At 38.6% G+C, this 20767-nt stretch overlaps 1 protein-coding gene across 1 annotated transcript; it reads left to right on the top strand.

Moving 5' to 3' along the window:
- Positions 1-327: 327 nt before the first annotated feature.
- On the top strand, positions 328-20119 carry LOC145786747 (CUGBP Elav-like family member 2). The gene is made up of 13 exons (XM_082598477.1): positions 328-421; positions 7875-7957; positions 10801-10971; positions 11334-11416; positions 12266-12412; positions 12765-12875; positions 13025-13168; positions 14125-14197; positions 14453-14605; positions 15108-15320; positions 15501-15563; positions 16225-16368; positions 16778-20119. The coding sequence occupies exons 2-13, from the start codon at positions 7936-7938 to the stop codon at positions 16903-16905; spliced, it is 1452 nt and encodes a 483-aa protein (XP_082454603.1). The 5' UTR covers positions 328-421; positions 7875-7935; the 3' UTR covers positions 16906-20119.
- Positions 20120-20767: the final 648 nt, after the last annotated feature.

Below are 20767 nucleotides of genomic sequence, written 5' to 3'. Positions count from 1 at the left end.
AGACATTTTCTTGAATTTGAATTGTGGTACACTATACACAAGTCTCAAAAAATTAAGCACGCACGATTCTGAAAGTAGTTCGTTTAGAAATAGGACCTTTTATTGCCAGAGTTCTGATACTAAAGTCCAAAGTACACAAACTACACATGGAAGCATTACCTAACCATTAACTGTTCTTTTGCCCATTTTTTACAAAGCTCAAAAGGTACATTGCCAACTCACTTGTTTTTTTCATACTCACACTAATACTGTTTGAAACAAATGATACATTTTTTTAGTGTATTACTGTACAATTTGCTTATTGCTAAACTTGTAGCCTATGTTTCAGTGGTGTTGTAAAGGTGCATTTTTGCTTGTTCAAAGATTGAGTGCAGGGCAGGTTGATTGGATGAAATAATATTCTTGGAGTTGCTGGTGCTTTGTAAGTTTGTTTAGTTTCTTAAATTGGTTCTATTTTGGTTGTAGGCTGCTGAAATGTTTACTTACCGTATCTAATTTATGCCAATCAATAATTGTAATACAGGCAAAACAGTCAATCGTATACCATACCTGTTAAGAGCATAGATTATTAAGCATAAATTTTATTGCTTAAAATTCATAAATTCCAAACCAGGAAATAACTTATCTCATTCGCATAATCGCCTATGTTGGCAACCACATAAAAAGCTTGTTAGATTGACTGCAATTATCCAGCTTCATGTGTATTGGTAATTATTATTAGTATATATATACCTTTGTATGAAACATATATACTTCATATTTTTTAGTATAAAAAACACTTTCTATTTTGCTATATCTCTAAAACATTTGATCACTGTCACAATCAATTAATGCAATATGCAATTATGCATATTGCATAGTTTGCATGGCAGGCTGCATTATTGTATAAGAATAGGTGAACTATTTTATTGTGTGTATAATTCTTACTGAGTTGTTATTGTTGAATTTTATTCTGAAGTAACCTTAAATCGTGCAATCTTTTGCTGCGAAACTTACCACTAAAAGATTTTGCATTGTGTGCAATTCTCGAAACATTAACTTGTTGACCAGAAGAATGAGTTCTTGTGTAATGTTACCCTAGTCTCTGGAAGCTTTTGGTGAAGCAAACCTGTCATAAATAGCTGCGTGATTTGAGTATGATTAATAGAGTTGTATAATGTCGGAATGGCCCGTTTTGGTGAGTCCAATTCGGTGAGTCCGATTCGGCAATTCTCGAAACATTAACTTGTTGACCAGAAGAATGAGTTCTTGTGTAATGTTACCCTAGTCTCTGGAAGCTTTTGGTGAAGCAAACCTGTCATAAATAGCTGCGTGATTTGAGTATGATTAATAGAGTTGTATAATGTCGGAATGGCCCGTTTTGGTGAGTCCAATTCGGTGAGTCCGATCCCTATTTGGTGATTTTTTCAATTATTTTTTTAAATTATTGGGTATCGTAGCCTAATTATCATTGCCATTTTAGGGTTAGGGGTTAGAGGTTAGGAACTCACCGAAACGGACTAACCGAATCGGACTCATCGAATCGGACTCACCGAATAGTAGCAGACCCGTATAATGTATAGGCTATTATAGTGATTAGAAGTTGCAACAAAAAGTACTTTAAAAAGACGATTGTAGAGTTCTAGCCAATATTGAAGAGATTGTGGAAGTGGAAGTTATGGCCAATTATAAAATAGCTGTTACAAGTAGTAGTGTAGATCTACTTTTGAAATCGACAAAGATGTTTGCTGTTTAAAATTTGATTTCTTTACGTGCTGGAACTGGTGAACCATTTGTTAGTTCAAGGATTTCATCTTATCATCTCACTAGTACAACTATTCGACCATTTATTTGACTGTTTGATATTCCAATACACTGTAAGAAAATTAACAAATGATGCTTAGACTTTTAATACACTGGTTCAAGTGGTAGGAAAGAAACCTCACTTCACTTCAGGGAATTTTATAATGGTTTAGTTGGAATCTTTGCTGCTTTTTTCATACTAAAAGTTTAAAATTAACCATTGCAGAACAACAGCTCTACATGGTTTCTTTATAAAGATGTACGATTGTAGGTGTATGCACTGGCGCTGACTTACGGGGTTACGGGGTGGCCATGCCACCTCGTAGCCGCTGTGGCGGGGTGGCAGCCACCCCGGTTAGGTTACATTACTTACTGCAAATAAATGTAATTTGAACGGACGTTTAAATCTTTTTTGATCATTGGTTTTCGCTTCAAGTCAACGTAAAGCAAGAGGTGAACCAACACAGTATTGCGAAGAAAATGATTGTTTTTGTCACAAGCATGATACTTGAGTAACATCAAGCAAGCTACGTGAAGATTACGCAACACACGGCTACGAGTTTTTTCCTTGTTGTTGTTGCAATCGTTTTATTTGTTACTTGTCATAAGTCATTGTTACATTTGTTACTTGTTAGGTTTACAATGTGATTTATTAATCAATAAAATACGACCTTTCCCTTGCCTCCCTCAAAAATCTTTTTTGAAAATTTTTAAACTACTCATAATATCGCTATAAATTATGCCAGCTATAAAATACTTGGAAATAAAATTATCTGGATGATTGATAGCTCCACCCCCTAAATGAATATCTATTTTCAAATTTCATTAAAAAAATGCAATTTTCGAAACTTTTTGAGTTTTATTTAAAAAGTACACTTAGTAAAGTAGCAGTTTTAACGTTCTGCAAATTTACACGTGTACATGATTCTATTCGAGGAAAGCTACACCCCCTGCCAGCAATTCCCAATAATAAAAGCAACCTTTTTCAATTACTCAACATTTTGCATTTTGAATTATTTTCCGATTTCAATTGGAGTGTACTGTCATCTACTTCATGCTTTAATTTCTACTTTGTTGTCTACTTCATGCAGTAATATTGCGTCACCGTGTCAATGCGTGACAAACTGTGAGGTGGGAATTTATTGGTCTGACACAGGAGTTGCTTGTTACATCCAGGGCTGCGATTTTTTCTTTCTTGTCGAACGACCAAAAATTCTGCGTTTGTTTGTCGAATAGTAATGACGTCACAAGAGTCATATTATATAAGCGTTTGGCTGCGAGTTACCTCACAAGTTGTGTGGTATCAGAGTCACTTACTTAAGCTTTTAATCGCACGCTGGTGGAGTGATTGCAAAGGAGTATCAAGCGCTAAGTTATGTACCTACCGGACATGTATACTGCCCTCGAAATTAACTTCCATCTACGACGGCAAAAACATTGCCGTCGCCAAACCAACAAACCGTGGATTGCGGCGGCAATTGCTGTATGTTTGATCAAACGAAATTTTATGCACTTCTTCATCGCGTGTCACACGGCGGTAGCCCAGAGCATCACTCAAGCTATTTTATGCGCTGACATGCTCTTGGAATTGTAAAAAGTTTGCAATTGGGAAAAGGTAGTGTGGTATTTTGCAAAATTTGTAAAGAATTTTATGACAGAAACAAATCGGAATTAGAAAAGCTACGGGGTCAAGTTAAAAAAGTAGTACGAAATTCGATAAATGGTTCTTTGGCAGTAAAGTAATGCTTCCGACCATATGGCATCGCACATTCATGAACGGGCAGTTTTGCGTCTTCAAGTATTCCAGTGACGACGCGACAACCTCATCTTCCGATACAGCATCTGATGATTCCGATTCTGACAGCTAGTTCTCTAGCAAACAGACTTGTGTTTACTCGCAGTATCCCAGTTGTGCCGAAATTATGTTAGTGTAAACGTAAATCGAGGCAATCATCTCGCAGTGAGCTATTAATTTGTTACCGGTACCTGGTTGAGCAATTAAAGTTATTTTATGATAATTCAACGTCGCTAGATGTCGAGTTAATGTAAAACAAACGTAAATTTCTTCTTGTGCATTGTTACGCAGGCAGCAAAATTCGTCATTTTTGCATTGACTTCACATCTGTAGACGTTGAATCAATGTAAAAATGATGATTTTGCTGTCTGGGTACGCAATATAACCTGCCAGGAAAATTAAATCGATTTGTGCTGACTCGAACGTTGAATCAACTCAAAATTAACCTACTTTTCCCTCTGAGTTATTTAACGTGAATTAATGTAACAGCGTGCGTAACGCTACTTTTGGTATTATTACATTACAACAAATCATACAGTGCGGTCGTGATAGACTACTCTTGTATATTTTTCGCTTCTCGTTTTTTTGATTCAACGTCTGCAGACGTTGAATCAATGTAAAAACGACGGGTTTTGCTAGCTGGGTTGTGGGCTTTTGTGAATGCAAGTGCAAAATCGCCCATTACGTAATCACAGAAACCCTTTTAGTGGAAGGAAGTCGAGTTGCAACCGTGTTTATGTGTCTACTATTCTTTACATTGCAAAACATTTCTCCAATCTTGGAACAAGTGCATAAGTCAGACATAAATACAAACTTGCATAGACGTTGACAACTAAAAGTAGCCTACTTCGGTTATTTTATCTATAAAAGAAAGTGAGAAACCCGTTGTATCGAATAGCACGAAACGTGTGTGGCGAAATGTTTGAAGCCAGGCGTTAGTACAACTTCGATCAAAGCATTTTCCCGCAGTGTTCAAAATGTTCTGCAAGAGAACTCCTTTCCATAAAAATAGCGGCTTTTTTCATCTGTATTTTGGAACGTCTGGTCGGAAACTAGGCTGTTTTCTACATGTGAAAAACTTTTGTAACAAGTATCCAACAGTCATTTTAACAGAGCAATATTGTTAATTGGCTCAAACGGCGAAATACAAACTGGCATAGACGTTGACAACTAAAAGTACCGTAGCCTAGGTTATTTCATCTATAAAGGAAACCCGTTGTGTCGAATAGCACGAAACGTGTGTGGCGAAATGTTTGATGCCAGGCGTTAGAACTTCGATCAAAGCATTCTCCTGCAGTGCTCAAAATGGGGGCGCAGACGCCTTGGGAGTTTCTCGCATGAAGCGTCGCTTTTAGGCCTTGCCTTGAAGTACCTGGCATAAGAAAAGTTACGTAAGTCGGCACTCTTATGATTGCATCACGTGATGCCCCCCCCCCCGATTGTTCCTCCACCTAATGACGTTTAGTCCTCTCTCAGTTTTTTCCTTTTTATTTTCCTTTTTTTTTTCGTTTTTTTTTCGTTAAGGCACGGCGTTTGTCGAATAGTGATGACGCGTGTCGAGTGACCTCGTCACCGAAAAAGGCAAAAATCGCAGCCCTGGTTACATCATAGAAAAAATTACGAAAAGTCGTCCAGTAAAAGTTTTCGCCGACAATCCAGTTTTATTCAGCTTAAAGATGCCACCGAAAAAGCGTTCAAAATTGCAGCCCTCCATTGAGTCATTTTTTGTTGCGTCTACCGTCTAGTCAGGATTTCAGCCAGCATGAAAGTGACCAAACGCCTGAACAAAACGAAAGTGTGCCACTAGGGGTGTTCAATTTCGATATTCGATTCGATTTCGATTAAGGTGATACAAAATTCGAAATTCGTTTTTCGTATCGGACATATTCGAAATTATAGCCGCCCTTTCGGCTGAACACGGTTAAAAGTAACGCGAGTGGCGCGAAATCTGTCTTGTCGCATTTTGCAAGCGAAAAAAGACTTAGACGCATGCGCATCGTCGATCACGTGACTATCACACGCTCTCGCGGGTCCAACGGCCAGTCCTGCACCAGGAATGCCAGGTTGGCATTTTTAATGCCAAATTTCACAAATTTCTCTCAAGAATGAAGATAGCTAGGTTGTGCAATAGCAGAAAGTGTAGGCTGAGCTTTGTCGCAGTTTTATCCATTTTTGCCGAATCCATAGGCGCCTAAGCCGTGGGGGCAGGGCCGTAGCCAGACCGCAGAGCAGGGGGGCAACTTTTTTTAGGGGGGCCGAAAAAATTTAAATGGGCAAATCATTATAATTGTAGCTGTTGCTCGGGAATGTTGAAATTTTGCCAAAGGAAGCGAAATTTTTTTCAGGGGGGGGCGAGGGCTCCCTGCTGGCTACGAGCCCGCGTGGGGGCCAGGCCCCCACGCATATTTCTGTGTGGGGGCAACTTTTTATGCTGTATTGATGCATAAAACAATAGATGAACTAGCGATCGGCAGCAGGAAAACGCTTTTTGAATGCAAACCGCAACAGCTTCGCAATAAATAATCACTAGAATGAGTTACGATGCTACAATCCAACACCAGACAACAAAATCTGTCATTTTTACATTGATTTAATGTCTGCAGACGTTGAATCAATGTAAAAATGACTGATTTTGCTGCCTGGGACATAGCAAAAATCTACCATTTCATGTCATCAGATGTTGAATGCACCCAAAAACAACATAATTTGCTACGTAGACGGAGCGTGCGTTTATGCGCTTGCAAACATACTCGATGTCGCTTTCGAGTCGAAACCTCTGCAGTGAAATGTCGCGGCAGTGAATCGCTCGCTGTGAAAATGAACTTGAAGTGTTTGAGATCCCAGCGACCTCGGCTCCAGCGGAGCGATCGTTTTCAAAAGCTGGCCTGACCGTCACGAAGCTGAGATCCCAACTGATGGGTGGCCATGTCGATCAGCTTGTATTCTTAAACACCAACATGGGCCTGGAGCTGTAGACGTTATTTTGTGTTCTTTTTTCGCAAATTTTCATGGCTTTTTTTCGCGTTTTCTAGCGAATTTTCATGTCGTTTCATTCAATAAAATCACTATTTGCAGTTTGGTGAATAGTTGTGATATTCGAAATCGAAATTTGGAAATCGAAAATAAATTGAATTTCGAATATTCAAATAATCGAAATTGAACACCCCTATGTGCCACTGCCAAAAGGCGTTAGCATTATCAGGGAGATGGAAGAACCGAGCACGAGCAGGATAATCGCTGTTGAAGGGAGGAGCTATCAAAAATCGTGGGAGAGCCAAAAGGCGTTAGCATTATCAGGGAGATGGAAGAACCGAGCACGAGCAGGATAATCGCTGTTGAAGGGAGGAGCTATCAAAAATCGTGGGAGAGCGAATTCCCGTGGCTAGAATACGATAGATGCAAAGATAGAGCATTCTGTCCGATTTGCAATTATGTCGCAACTGCTTGATCTATTTGCAAGCAATGAAACAATTTCATTAATGCTTCCAAACGTGGTCTGCATTGTGAAAATATACTTATCGTTGCCTTCCACCACCTGCGAGGCGATCGTTTAGTGCACTCAGGCGCATAAAAACCTACTTGCGATCTACCATGACGCAACAGCGATTGAACCACGTCCTAATTTCAAATGTTTATCAAGCTGAAGCTTCACGGTTACAACTTGACCAGTTGATTAACAGTTGGATTGACAGAGCTGCTGTTCGCAAAAATACTTTTGCCAAATGTTAAGTGTCAGAGCAGCAACGTAACAATAAAATTCACGACATACCTCCTGTGCTTTGTTTTAAAGTTGCTTTGTAAATTATCGAGCTACAAATCAGGTGTGAAAAGACAATTGCATCTACGAAACACGCTTAGTAAAAATCAAACAAAAACATGCAGTTTGAAAGTTTTTAGATTGCCATATTGTGCTATCCGCCACCCCGTGCAAAAATAAAAGTCGGCGCCTATGGGTGTATGGTAGTGCTTTTCTAGTGTATTTGTTTCAAGATTGGTTGGTTTTACCATGCTAGTACAAGAATGTATTTTAGTACCGGATGAAGCCAAGCCAAGTCAATTACTAGAATGTATATTGTATATTATATGCAATATAATAGACTAAACATTAATATGTAATGTAATCTAACACACTTCTAATCATTTGGTGATGTATTGCATGTACCGATAATGGGTAAGTATGGTAAAGTGAACAAAGGTGCAATCACACCATGGCTTAGCTTACTTTTAATTAAACCTTTACTTTTATGCATTTTGAATATGATACAGACATGTTTTAACATTTGACTTGCCATCTCAGGTTGGATTTTGGCAATTTGTCAAACTTTGAATTTTCCTTGTTGTAGTTATAAAAAAGTGCAATGATGAATGGAAGTTCCTCAGGTATATATGTTTGCAATATGGTACACTTTATTCTTTCAGTGCTTTAGCCTAGTCTATGAGATAATTTGTTGTTTTGAACTACCGTATCTATATTCATTATCGCTTGAACTTTTCAATAGGACAAGGTCACTGGGTAATATGAAGATATTATGAAGTGTTTTTTTTGTTTGGAGTGTTACACTAATACAGTGTTCAAATTTTAAATACGGAACTTTTGAAACAACATTTAATGACCATGACCAATTTTTCCTGTTATGATGTCTAGTAATCAGACATGACATATGAAATCCAGCATTTTTTTGCTTACACAGTCAAAAGCATCTTGTGTGCTAATAACTGTAGGACTGTAGGTGTTTTCTCTCTTTATTGTTGAACATGGTTACCTGATCTTCTTACTGGGAGAAGGGCAAAGAGTGTATTCAGGGCTGCGATTTTTTCTTTCTTGTCGAACGACCAAAAATTCTGCGTTTGTTTGTCGAATAGTGGTATGACGTCACAAGAGTCGGATTATAAGCGTTTGGCCGCGAATTACTGCGTGATAGAGAATTTTTCCTTTGGCATCTCTTTAGTCTCGCTTAGTACGTTAATGGTTATGCACGTACCCGCATGCAAACACAGTTAGGAGCGAAACATGCAAGTTACCAAGAAACACAGCGAAGAAGCAAAAAATGAACTGCAGATAAAAGAAAACGGAACAATACCACGATAATACAACAACGGCGTAATGCTACAGGCCTACAGCGTTTAAGGTGTGCCGAGATGGCAAACAAGCCTCTTCGTACAACATTGCAGCAAACTACATACAATCACGTAAAGTAACACAAGAACGAATTAATTAATAACAGTGAAAAGGAAAGAATATTAGTAACAATACAAACATTAATGCCAGGGCATGCTTGCTGCTAGATCTTGATTTTGCTGCCTCTGTATGACTTTAGACAGGAGATTTCAAATGCTTTGCGACGTTAGGCTACTAAACGCTATTAGCTGGAAGTTTACCTGAATTATAAGTTCCAAAGTAACGTGGCAATGCTTCTCTCGATAGCTCCTTCGAACAGATCCCGCACTTCACTCGCTGTTTGTTGAACCTTAACCGCTTCTCGGTAAGACCGACCGAAGCTTTTGCCATCCGTGTTGTCGGAGGATTCTTTCGTTTTTTAGTCATTATAGGATACTGACTAACTGAAGACCATCCTATCTGTAGTTGGGCAAAGCTATGCTGTTCTTACGACTTGCCTATTACCTTGCCTTGTCCACTCCCAGTGACTACTTACTATTCTTCTAGAAGCGAACTCTTATATATAGCGACCTTTCTTATCTGTGTTTCTGATTCTGAACATCTGGTCGGAAACTAGGCTATTTTCTTGATGTAAAAAACTTGCGTAATAAGTAGGCTTTATTGTGTTCTTTTATTGTGTGCTTCTGCGATTATTTTCTCCTGTATCAATCACCTGCTTTAAGTTATGTAACGGAAAGGAAATCTTACATTTGTTTTCGTCATCATGCACTGGCTACATAAATCCATCATTGTTAAATCTTTCAAAGGATGGCATCTCGCCTGGTGCGAGACAAATTTCCTGCAGATGTCCAGACTTTCCAGCCAGCAAACTTGTTTATACATGTCATGCATTGTGATTCAACGTCAATGTAAAAACGACGGTTTTGCTAGCTGGGTTGTTTGCTTTTGTGAATGTGCAAAATCGCCCATTACGTAATCACAGAAACTCTTTTAGTGGAAGGAAGTCGAGTTGCAACCGTGTTTATCTGTCTACTATTCTTTATTCATATTGCAAAACATTTCTGCAATCTTGGAACAACAAGTGCATAAGTCAGACATAAATACAAACTTGCAAACACGTTGACAACTAAAAGTAGCCTACTTCGGTTATTTTATCTATAAAAGAAACCCGTTGTGTCGAATAGCACGAAACGTGTGTGGCGAAATGTTTGATGGCAGGCGTTAGAACTTCGATCAAAGTATTTTTCCGCTGTGTTCAAAATGTTCTGGAAGCGAACTCCTTTCCATAAAAATAGCGGCTTTTTTCATCTGTATTTCTGAACATCTGGTCGGAAACTAGGCTGTTTTCTACATGTGAAAAACTTTCATAGCAAGTATCCAACAGTCATTTTACCAGAGCAATATTGTTATTTGGCTCAAACGGCGAAATACAAACTGGCATAGACGTTGACAACTCAACGTAGCCTAGGTTATTTCATCTATAAAAGAAACCCGTTGTGTCGAATAGCACGAAACGTGTGTTGCGAAATGTTTGATGCCAGGCGTTGAACTCCGATCAAAGCATTCTCCCGCAGTGTTCAAAATGGCGACGCTGAAGCCTTGGGAGTTTCTCGTGTGAAGCGTCGCTTTTTAGACCTTGCTTTGAAGTAGGCTACCTGGCGCAAGAAAGTTTACGTAAGACAGCACTTTTATGATTGCATCACGTGATGCCCCCCCCCCCCGATTGTTCCTCGACCTGACGACGTTTAGTCCTCTCTCAGTTTTTTTTTCCTTTTTATTTCCCTTTTTTTTTTTTTTCGTTTTTTTTTTCTTTTTTTTCCGTAAGGCACGGCGTTTGTCGAATAGTGATGGCGCGTGTCGAGTGACCTCGTCACCGAAAAAGGCAAAAATCGCAGCCCTGAGTGTATTGAGTTATAGTTTTGGACTTGGTTGCATATAATATATAATTTATTTGAAATTGTTTTAATGATGACTACAGTTGACCTAATAATTAATTATTATTTTCTTTGGTTTAAGCTTGTGGGAGCTTCATAAATATTCAAAAGTTCTAATCAGAAACATCTTCAAAGCTTTCATCTTAAACTTTTGCTTGCTTATCATATAGGGCTTCCTGCTGCTAAACATGGTGACCAGCCAGACTCTGATGCCATCAAAATGTTTATCGGGCAAATTCCTAAAACATGGACAGAAACTGAAGTTCGCAAACTGTTGGAAGTGTATGGACCAATTTACCAACTAAATATCTTGAGAGAGAAAGGAAGTACAGTCAGCAAAGGTAGTGGGTTTTGATGCACAGTAGCTTTTGATACACGTTTAGATTCATTTTCTGTTGAATGCACATTGCACAAATTGGGCTTTGCGTTTACTTTGGTTGTCAGCAGAAAAAGCACATGCACAGATCGCTTACCGTACTGTTTTTTCTTAAATGTTTGAAGGCATTAGTTAGATTTATTATTAATATGACACCTTTGGTCCTTTATGGAAGAATAGCCTAAGCTAGTTGAAACGTATGTTAGTGATGTATTTTCTTGAAGTTTATGCATGTATTCCTCCTATTTGGTTGGAAAAGAGGTACTGGTACATCAACAATTCAACAATCAATATGCTAAGCCATTTTGCTTTTCTACAAATTTTCAGGTTGTTGCTTTGTGACTTTCTACACTAGAAAATCGGCTTTGGACGCACAAAATGCCTTGCACAATGTTAAAACCTTACCTGGGGTAAGTCAACTTTTCTTTCAAGCACGCGCTGTCAAGCTAGTGCTTATTGTTTTGTGGCTGTGCTTTCAGCACACATGGTGTTGGTAATTACCGGATAAAAATGTTTAAGTATTGCTTTTGTGTCTAAAAGAGTAACAAGGTCTGCCAGAGTGGTGCCTGTGACATACACTGACTTTGGGAAGTAGCTGGAGGACATGAAACACAAAAGTAACATCACAATCACATATCAAAGTGAAATTCACTTCGTAACACAGCGTTTTGCTTCCAAAGATATCTTAAGACTTCACTGTCATATTTTCCTGATAGATCTTAATTCTCAACAAGAGTTTGAAATATCAAAACAGATAAACATAATTCTCTACAAGAGTTTGAAATTTTAAAACAGATAAGTTTATCTGTTTTGATATTTCAAACTCTTGCTGAGAGTTAAGATCTAACAGGAAAATATGACAGTGAAGTCTTAAGATAACTTTATAAGCAAAACGCTGTGTTACGAAGTGAATTTCACTTTGATACATATCAGTGTGCAGTTCCTAACTATGCAAGTACACTAGTACAGCCAAGAACCCACTTAGCAAGCTCTTTTGTTTGAACAGGTGCATGAGGTGTAAGGATGAAGATTTTCATTTAGCATTTTGTTATGCCCCCCATCTAAAAAAATTCTGCGTACGCCACTGTCTGCAGTATTACCATCAAGCACCTAATGAAATAGATTGTACTGGGAATAGACACTTAAATGACTCAGCGCCGCTCCTAAATATCCTGACGCCACAGTGTGCGCACTTATTTAGCAGGCACCTTACTGTCTGCACCTAAAAGACGATCTCTGCATCATGTATCTTTAAACAGGTGCACCATTGTGTTCAAATGAAACCAGCAGACTCTGAAAATAAAAGTGAGGATCGCAAGTTGTTTGTCGGGATGCTTTCCAAAAAGATGACCGAGCCAGAACTCCGACTCATGTTCGGACCCTTTGGAACTGTTGAAGAATGCCGGGTATGAGATAACTGGAAACTCAGCTGCTTGTCTTTTCACGTGGCTTTAAAATCCGCACGGCGTTGAAACATTGTAAAATGTCAACTTTTACTAGCTAAAAGGAAAAAGGAAAGATATATTTTTATCATAGTCACATTCTCCATAATTTTATAGGTACGATTTCGTCCTGATGGAAGGTTTGGAATTTATTAACCTAAAATATAATTTCGTTTTCATATGTGATCAGTGATCATGTTTGTAGCGGTTTAACTGTAAGACTTCATAAAAACCTTTGCTGCTCCACCTAATCATGCCAAGTGAATTTTTTCCTGTGTGTGACGTTTTCACATGCACTTACAGTATTATCTTTTAGATTTTGCTGAACCCGGACGGTTTGAGTAAAGGCTGCGCTTTTATAACATATGCTAAGAGAATCTCTGCGCAAGCTGCAATCAATCACATGCACCAGAGCATGACAATGGAGGTATGGCAATTATCACGCATACTCGAAATAGGAGTACGAAGTAAAGCGGTCATTGTTTGACGTTGTGCAGTATGTACTGTTGTTGTGAAATATTGTTGCATATCAAAGTTTTCATTTCTTTGAGCTAATTTAGATTTTTTAACATTCAGGGTTGTTCTGCCCCCATCGTTGTGAAAATAGCCGATTCCCCAAAAGACAAGGAACGCAAGAAAACCCAATCCCAGTTTGCCCAGCAACTCAATCAGCTTTCAAACCAATGGAAGTCGCTCACAGGACTCGCTGCTTTAGCTCCCGTGAGTTCCAAATCAATCTCTTGTTTTATTCCATGCAAATAGAACGATAATTCTCAAAGTACTTGACTTCCGTTTTTGGTGTTTTTTTTCAGTTTGTTTACTTTTAGAATTTTACAAAAAACCAATATGAATCTCGCCTACGCAGCATCACAAACTCGCCAAAGGTTAAATTTAAGCCATAAATTTCTTGCATTTTTTGTTTTGTTACAAAAATGTTTATCTTGCTGCCTTGAGTCAATTGAAGCAAGTAAGCCGGCAACATGTGAATCTGTTGCAAGGCTTTGCCCTCCAAAATTGTTGCGTAACCCAGCCAGCAAAGGTTGCATTGATGCGATGTAAAACGGTAATTTTTTCTAGATTGATAACCTTTTTTTATGAAAAGACCGCAACGAGGTATTGTGCATGCAAGTCAAGAAACAACTCACATCCCGTGTTCTGTTTCTGACTCATTGCCAGTGCAGCTTTGCTTGTAATGTTTTGCACAACGATTACAAAGACAATGGTGGCGAAGGGACAAAGTTTGCAATGGGTCTCAGGCAGAAAATCAGTCGTTTTTTACATTGATTCAATGTCTACAGACGTTGAATCAATGTAAAAAACAACTGAGTTTTTCCCTGAGGTACTTTCCAAGTTTAATACCGCAACCTTATCCATGCTCATTACCCGTGTTAACAAAGTCATGTCGCAAAATAAGATTTTAAAGTATAGCATCCTTGTGTATTCTACAACAAAACAAAGCCATTTTTGCCGCACATTATTTGTATATTATACTGCTGTTATTTTTTTGCCATTGATTGCATAAGTACTTTGGCATGCAGAGTACGACAAATTGTGATTCAAAAACGGCTCTCAACTAATGCTTCCAGCGACTTGTGGGAAATCGGTTACTGCCAAACTTGAACTGAATTTATTCAACCTTTTTGATTTCTGTCCTAACAATGAAATTCTTTTTTCAGGTTCTGCAAAGCTTGTCAAACTGCAATAATTCAATGGGCATGGCAAACAGCAATGGCGGAAGCCAGTCTGGAGGTGAGAAAAATATCACTTTCTTTTTTTACATTCTTAAAACATTGCCCTAAAATTACATTGCAGTTACTATACGTTTTACGTTGTTCTCAATCCAAAGCATTCTAGAAAATCAACCCTTTTCATTGAGCCTTTAACGTCTAAAAAAAGGTCTGATTAGCTGATTGGGTTGGGGTGCTGTAAGAGGTTTGCAAAGCTCTTGGACAGTTTCTAGAAGGTTCTTTAGTTGAAGTTTGACATCGTTTATTTAATCTCTAGCAGGTGGGTTGAACCAAGGTACAGTGCAGCAGGCGCTAACAATTGCTGCAGCGGCTCATACCTTGCTGAATAACTCCCAGTCTAGTCTCAATTCAATGAATGCGGCCGGTGCTTCATCCAGTCATTTGGCCTCAACGATGGGCTCGAGCCCAGGTAAGAGATTTTAAATAGTTTTTCAATTATTTTTGTTTTGTGCCTATTGCGATAACGTACTATTTACTACATTGCGAATCACTTTTGCAATACAGCAATAAGCTGGAAGCATGAAGCAGCGATGGGACGTAAGTCGTATAGTTGATATCGATTCTGCTGCTACCAATAATTTTTGACCTGTCATTAAATGTCTTGTCGCTGCACAAGCCGCGTGCTCTGGAGCGGTGTCGAACCACCATCCTTTCGAGCTTGTGCAGCGTTATCACCACTTGGTCACGCAGGCGACAAACATATGACAGAACTTAGGTCAAAATACTAACTAATATTTCAAGTGAAAGTATCATTGATTATTGAATATACTTAGTAATAGTAAATGCATCAAAAGCCATCCGTAAGAAAAGTTGCAGGTTTTGCATGTCGTTGCAAAGTTAACATATTTTGATTTTGCTCTATTAACTACAATTTAGCATGTGACCGAGTTGAAAGTTTGCTTCCTTTGCAGTTCCCTATCCCAGTGGTGCTATGAACAATGGATTTGGATCTGCTTGCTCCACGAGCACGAGCCCACTGGACCAGATTGGTCTGTCACTGAGTTCGCAGAGCGGTCTCAATCTTGGTATGGACATGGGGCAATCACCTTCAGCGTCGTCCAGTAATTCAATGAATCCTGCTGCAAGCATGTTGGCTAATATGGCGGCCCTAACACAGCCAGGCTGTAAGTTGAATTTGTTGAGAATATTGTCTGTTGACTTGCAAGTGTGCTGACTTCTCTCCCAGCTAGACAAATCCACTTTTCACAGTGGTTTATTTTCTAACAACGAGAGATTTTTCTCCATGTTCAATTTAATTGTTTTAATAATTGAAAAGTCGGTAACGTTTTCCTTTGCTCTCGCAGCCATGTACAACCAAACGATGATGCCTCATCAGAGTAATTCGCCAGCCGGAAGCCACAAAGAAGGTAGCTTGTCCAGGATCTAATTTTATCATCTCTTAATTTTTTTGCGCTCCTGCAATAACGTTTTTACTTTTATCTTGGTTTTAATGACTTTCTTTAGTGTTGTGTAAACTTGGCGACAATTATGTTTGGCTTGTGAAATTATAACGAACATGTCATCATGGTTTGAAATAGTTTAAGACATGCAATAGTTTAAACTTTAAAGCACACAGGCACCAAGTTGTGTGGAACTATGTCTTAATTGCAACAACAAGACACCATTATCCAAACTACATCCTGCTACAACTTTTCCTCCAACTGTCTGAACAACATCTTTTATCATTATCCCACTTTGATTGCATCTGAGCTGCCCCATTCAGTATCTTTAACGATAACTTAACGATAATTGCCTCTACCTAGTGATCGATTTCGAGTAATGGGTAGTACCAAATTTAAGTCATAAGTAAAGTAGACAACCGGAAAATAGACATTGCCGTCGGCTGCAGCGTGGGTCAGGTGTATGTCGGAAGGCGTACACCGATGCATAGCGCTCAAGTCCGCTTTCCCGCAATGCAGAATAAAGATAAACAAACAAACAAACAAATCTTTGAAAGCATAATTCGAACTGCATCAAAATTATGAATAAATGTTCACCTGGATTGATCGTTTAATGTTATTGTTTCAGGGCCCGAAGGAGCGAATCTGTTTATATATCATTTGCCGTCACAGTTCACTGACCACGATCTCATGAACACTTTCTTGCCATTCGGGACCGTTATTTCCGCCAAAGTCTTCATTGACAAGCAGACTAACCTCAGCAAATGCTTCGGTAAGCGATTACGCTTTGCTCAACACGCAGTGACAAAACCAACTCAATAGGTTTCGTCTTCTGCCAAAGTGACGTGGGACATGCGACTTTTTGCTTCTCGGCGTATACTTCTTGCAGCATATTCCACCAGTGGTGCTTATTGAGGGATGGTATAGTATGAGCTGTGATTCGCTTTTCCATGCTGAAACGTAACTCGGTGTTAAACCGGTCGTATGTTTCTAAACGTTTGATAGAAAGTCTTACAGAACGGATCGTAATCTACAAATCACAAGATCAAGTGATTGTTTGTCAACAAAATATCCATTGATTTGAGTTGTGGTACAAGCCTGTTGTGAAACGTGCTTTCCTTTTTCGTGTTTCAAACCATTTCTTAACTGTATCAATTATAAGAGCCTTGTGTATTTTAAAGGTTTCGTCAGCTACGATAACACTGTGTCTGCTCAGCAAGCCATTCAAGCCATGCACGGATTCCAAATCGGGATGAAGCGCTTGAAGGTTCAGCACAAACGCAGCAAGGGAGACAGCAAGCCGTATTAATGCTTCGATTTTCAAAACTTTTAACCGGATTTACTTAGGTTTTTGTTCGAATGTTTGCACAATACCCTTTCTCATCAGTATTAACAGACCACTCTAGAATGAGTTTATTTTATATCTATTTTATCTAAAGTATTGGATTTTTACAGCCTGGTTCAATTTCTGTAAGGTTTTACATCGCTTCAGAAGTGAAATTCTTTGGCTACGTTTCATTCGCAAATGTCGTAGAGAGTTTTTATCGAACGCATTTGCCAAACGTCTCTAAAAAGTGAAGACTACAGTAAAGTGGTGACATGTTGCAAAATCTGACTAAGTTATCGTCCTCTGTCCCTCGACAGAAACTTGCGCCATAACTCTGAATAGAAGTTATATTTTTAAACAAGACTTGCTTGTCACATCGTCTCTGCTAACGTTGAAACGATGTAAAAACTCCAACTTTTGTTGGCTGGGCATCTCAATAAAAAAAATCAGCCTTTTGTCACGTTTCCAGTAGTAAATCAGTCCGTCCGTTTCAAAACGGACTCATTTGCTGGCTGGATTGCTGCTGGACTGATTTTGGACATTTCTTTTCCAACTTGCATAATTTGTCTTTTTTACAACGTCTGGCAACGCTGAAACAACGAACATTTCACTTGCTCCGTGTATGAGACCCGAAAAATATCGTTTTACGTGTTGTTGCAACCTGCGGATTCGTTCCGCTTTTTTACATCAGCTCTATGACGCTAAACGCAAAACATACGTAGATATAAGCTGTAATTTGTTTTTCCACTTAGTTGATCCACTGAAAGTTCCATGCTGCTCGCACCCGACCCTCTGTTCTGCGTTTCTATCAAACCAACGTTCCCACCTTGCAAAATCCATCCTTTTTACATTCGTTCAACGTCTCAAGACGTTGGATCACGTTGTATTGAATCAAAATTTAATTACATTACATTGATTCAAACTATGAACGCTGAAATCAAAGTAAAAAGGACGGAATTTGCTAGCTAGGTTTATGCTATCTATTTTATCGTTTTTGTCGCCAGAAGCCAACCTGTTTTTACGTCGATGTCGAGTCTGGTGACGTTGTCACAACGTAAAATGACAAAAATAATTGTTTTGTTGTCCAAAGTGGTATTGTCTGATGCTGTTGTTGTTTGAAGTTGATTGTCCTTAGTGAGGTTCATCTAGCTGTCAAAAATTGTTTTAACTGTATTACGTGAATGCAGAACCAGCGGTGCACTGAAAGAGCCTTGCATAAGCTTGTATTTTTGAAGAAAGGATGTTTCTCAGCTAGCAAAAATCTGTCCTTTTCATATTGATTCAACGTCTCTGATTCAATGTAAAAAGAGATAATTTTGCTGAATGAACTGAAGGTTTGCGATGATAAAGCATAAGCAAACAGCAGAACAACGCCGAAAAAACATTTGGCGTTTGGAAAAAAGAGTAACGTTTTGCACTTTTGCAAACACAACCTTTGCTTTGCGCGCTTTGACGCCTATTCACATCAAAATCACGTGATTTGTTGTGGGCTACGTCTGGAATTTTCCTATCTCAGTGTAGCAAACTGTTGTTCTGTGCTTAATAGATGTCCAGCTTCCTTGTTCTTGGCTACCTAAGGTTATAATTTATTCCTGTTCTATTTAAATATAAAAAGATCTATCTACAAATATATATCCTGTTGGGAGAAATTTCCTTTATTTTTTGTTGCGTCTTTTATTTGTGTTTTTATATTGCGATGGTAAAGTTGTATAGTGCTGAGTTGCAGTTTAATTTGAAAGTCTGCTTTTATAGCGTTGTATCAACGTTTTCAGACGTTGAAATGGCATCTGAATAGCAGTTTTTTCGATCTTGATGTGGAGAGATCTCGGTTGGAATTGCCAATCTGTATACGGTTCTCAGACAGCAAATCAACCGTTTTTGCCTCAATGCAAAAATGATTGACTTGCTGTCTTGGTTCTGTTGCTATTGACTACACGCAGACAGCAAAACTTGCCATTCTTACATTTCAACGTTGTGCAAAAACGGCAACTTTTGCTGGCTGGACCTGCTCATGTGTATCACATACGTTGTTTTATTGTTTCTTGAGGGTAAAAATAGACAAGTATTTGAATCCGCAAGGAATTATCTGTTGTAGAAAGTTTGTTCATCTGACGTTGAAACAACGTAACGAGATTGTGTGACATAAGCGTTCTAACACTGTATTGGACTTCAATGGGTGTTGTTGTTGTTATCCGTCTGATCTATTTGAAGTGGCTAGTTTCGTTTTGCAAGTTATTGATGCTGTCCTTTCATTCAACAATCGCAACATCGCTATGACGTTGATTAAATGCTTTCAATAAGCGCAAAATATCAATAAATGTGACACCATTCCTGCTGCTCACAGAGCAGGAAGCAAGCATCCACGAAAGTTAAAATCGGTCTTTTTTATTTTTGTTCAATGTTTGCCGACGTTGAATTGATGCAAAAAGATCGATTTTGCTCGCTGACATGGCCAACCATGATGGAGATGCCAGGCCAATCATATATCTGCCGTCGACTTTCTTGCAATATGACGCGTAGAACTACTCCTGGCAATGGGTTGCAATGCGAGGAGAGCTAGAAGGTTATGATCAAGCGGGCCAGAAGATACCCGTCCTGGCCCCATTTCATTTGTGCTCAAATATATATATTATATATATCTCTAATAGTATTTATTTTTTCACCGTTTTATGTTGTTTTAATGTTTTTAAAGATTGAAAATAGAAAAAAGGTTTTTGAAAACAAACGAAATCTCAACTCGGAGTTACAATTTCAGACAACAAAATCGGTCATTTTTACATTCTACAGACGTTGAATCAGTGTAAAAATAATGATTTTGCTGTCTGGGGAAAAAGCTATTGTGTGTTTGGCGGCATTCATGTCCACTGACCACAAGAGGTATCAGAAAGCAAAGCTGTCAAAAAGGAGATCTTATAGGCGAATGGTTTTCCAGCAACGCAAATCTATCTCTACTGCGTCATGTAAACGCTTCACGATTTCAACTTCAACGCGAACTGAGAAATTTTGCTGACTGGCTTATTTATTACATCGTTCTACGTTTTATATTAAGTTGGGTTTGTTTTCCTTATATTTTACTGTAGAAGGTTCCTCTTGTTTTTTTTGATTTGATGTTTTATGAAAATATTAATATTCTAATATGGCTTGTTATTGTTGTGTATGACGTGTGTGTTCGTGTTGTCTTAATAATAAAAAAGTTTTCAAATTTCTTGACTGAAAAGTTAAGGCAAACACGCTCGAAACACAAGCCAGCAGAGAGATGGGATTTATCAGTAAGTTCAACGTCAAAAAATGGTAAGCTTGCCGAAATGGTTATCTATATACCGGTAGTCTTTTGTACTGTAGTAAGCAAGGGGTTCACTGCTCAGTGCTCATATCCCACCTTAAACGGCTTGTTAATGTTCGGTAATCGCTGTACCATGTGTAGCCTTATCCTTACAGACGGTTTTGGAAAAAAAATAAATCAGCAAAAGCGTGAACTTGAAAGTGAACTCATTCGTTGCGGAAACTATTGATCCAGCCCGGTTTTTCTCAATTGCTTGGTGATGGTGACATTCTGAATAAACTTTTACAGCTTCCGTGTGAATACCCTAATAGAAGCACGGTTCAAAATTGGTTGTAACTTATAAACCCTGCTTTAGTATTTGGATGACTGCAGGCCTACTTTCATTGGCTTTTCAAAATAAGGTATTTTTGTTAAGTTGGCGATTGGTGAAGCACAATCAGTATTTCTGGTCCGAAACAACACTGTTAGTTTTGAAGGAGTAAATTTTGTGCGGTAGTAACAGTATTTTTGTTTTGATAGAATAATTTATTTCACTCAATATGCTTTGTCATGCGGCTAGCT

Source organism: Aplidium turbinatum, chromosome 17 (assembly GCF_918807975.1).
Source record: "Aplidium turbinatum chromosome 17, kaAplTurb1.1, whole genome shotgun sequence".
NCBI classification, from domain to species: domain Eukaryota; kingdom Metazoa; phylum Chordata; class Ascidiacea; order Aplousobranchia; family Polyclinidae; genus Aplidium; species Aplidium turbinatum.
The sequence above is the reverse complement of the archived record's forward strand: the minus strand, read 5'-3'. Positions and strand labels throughout refer to the sequence as shown.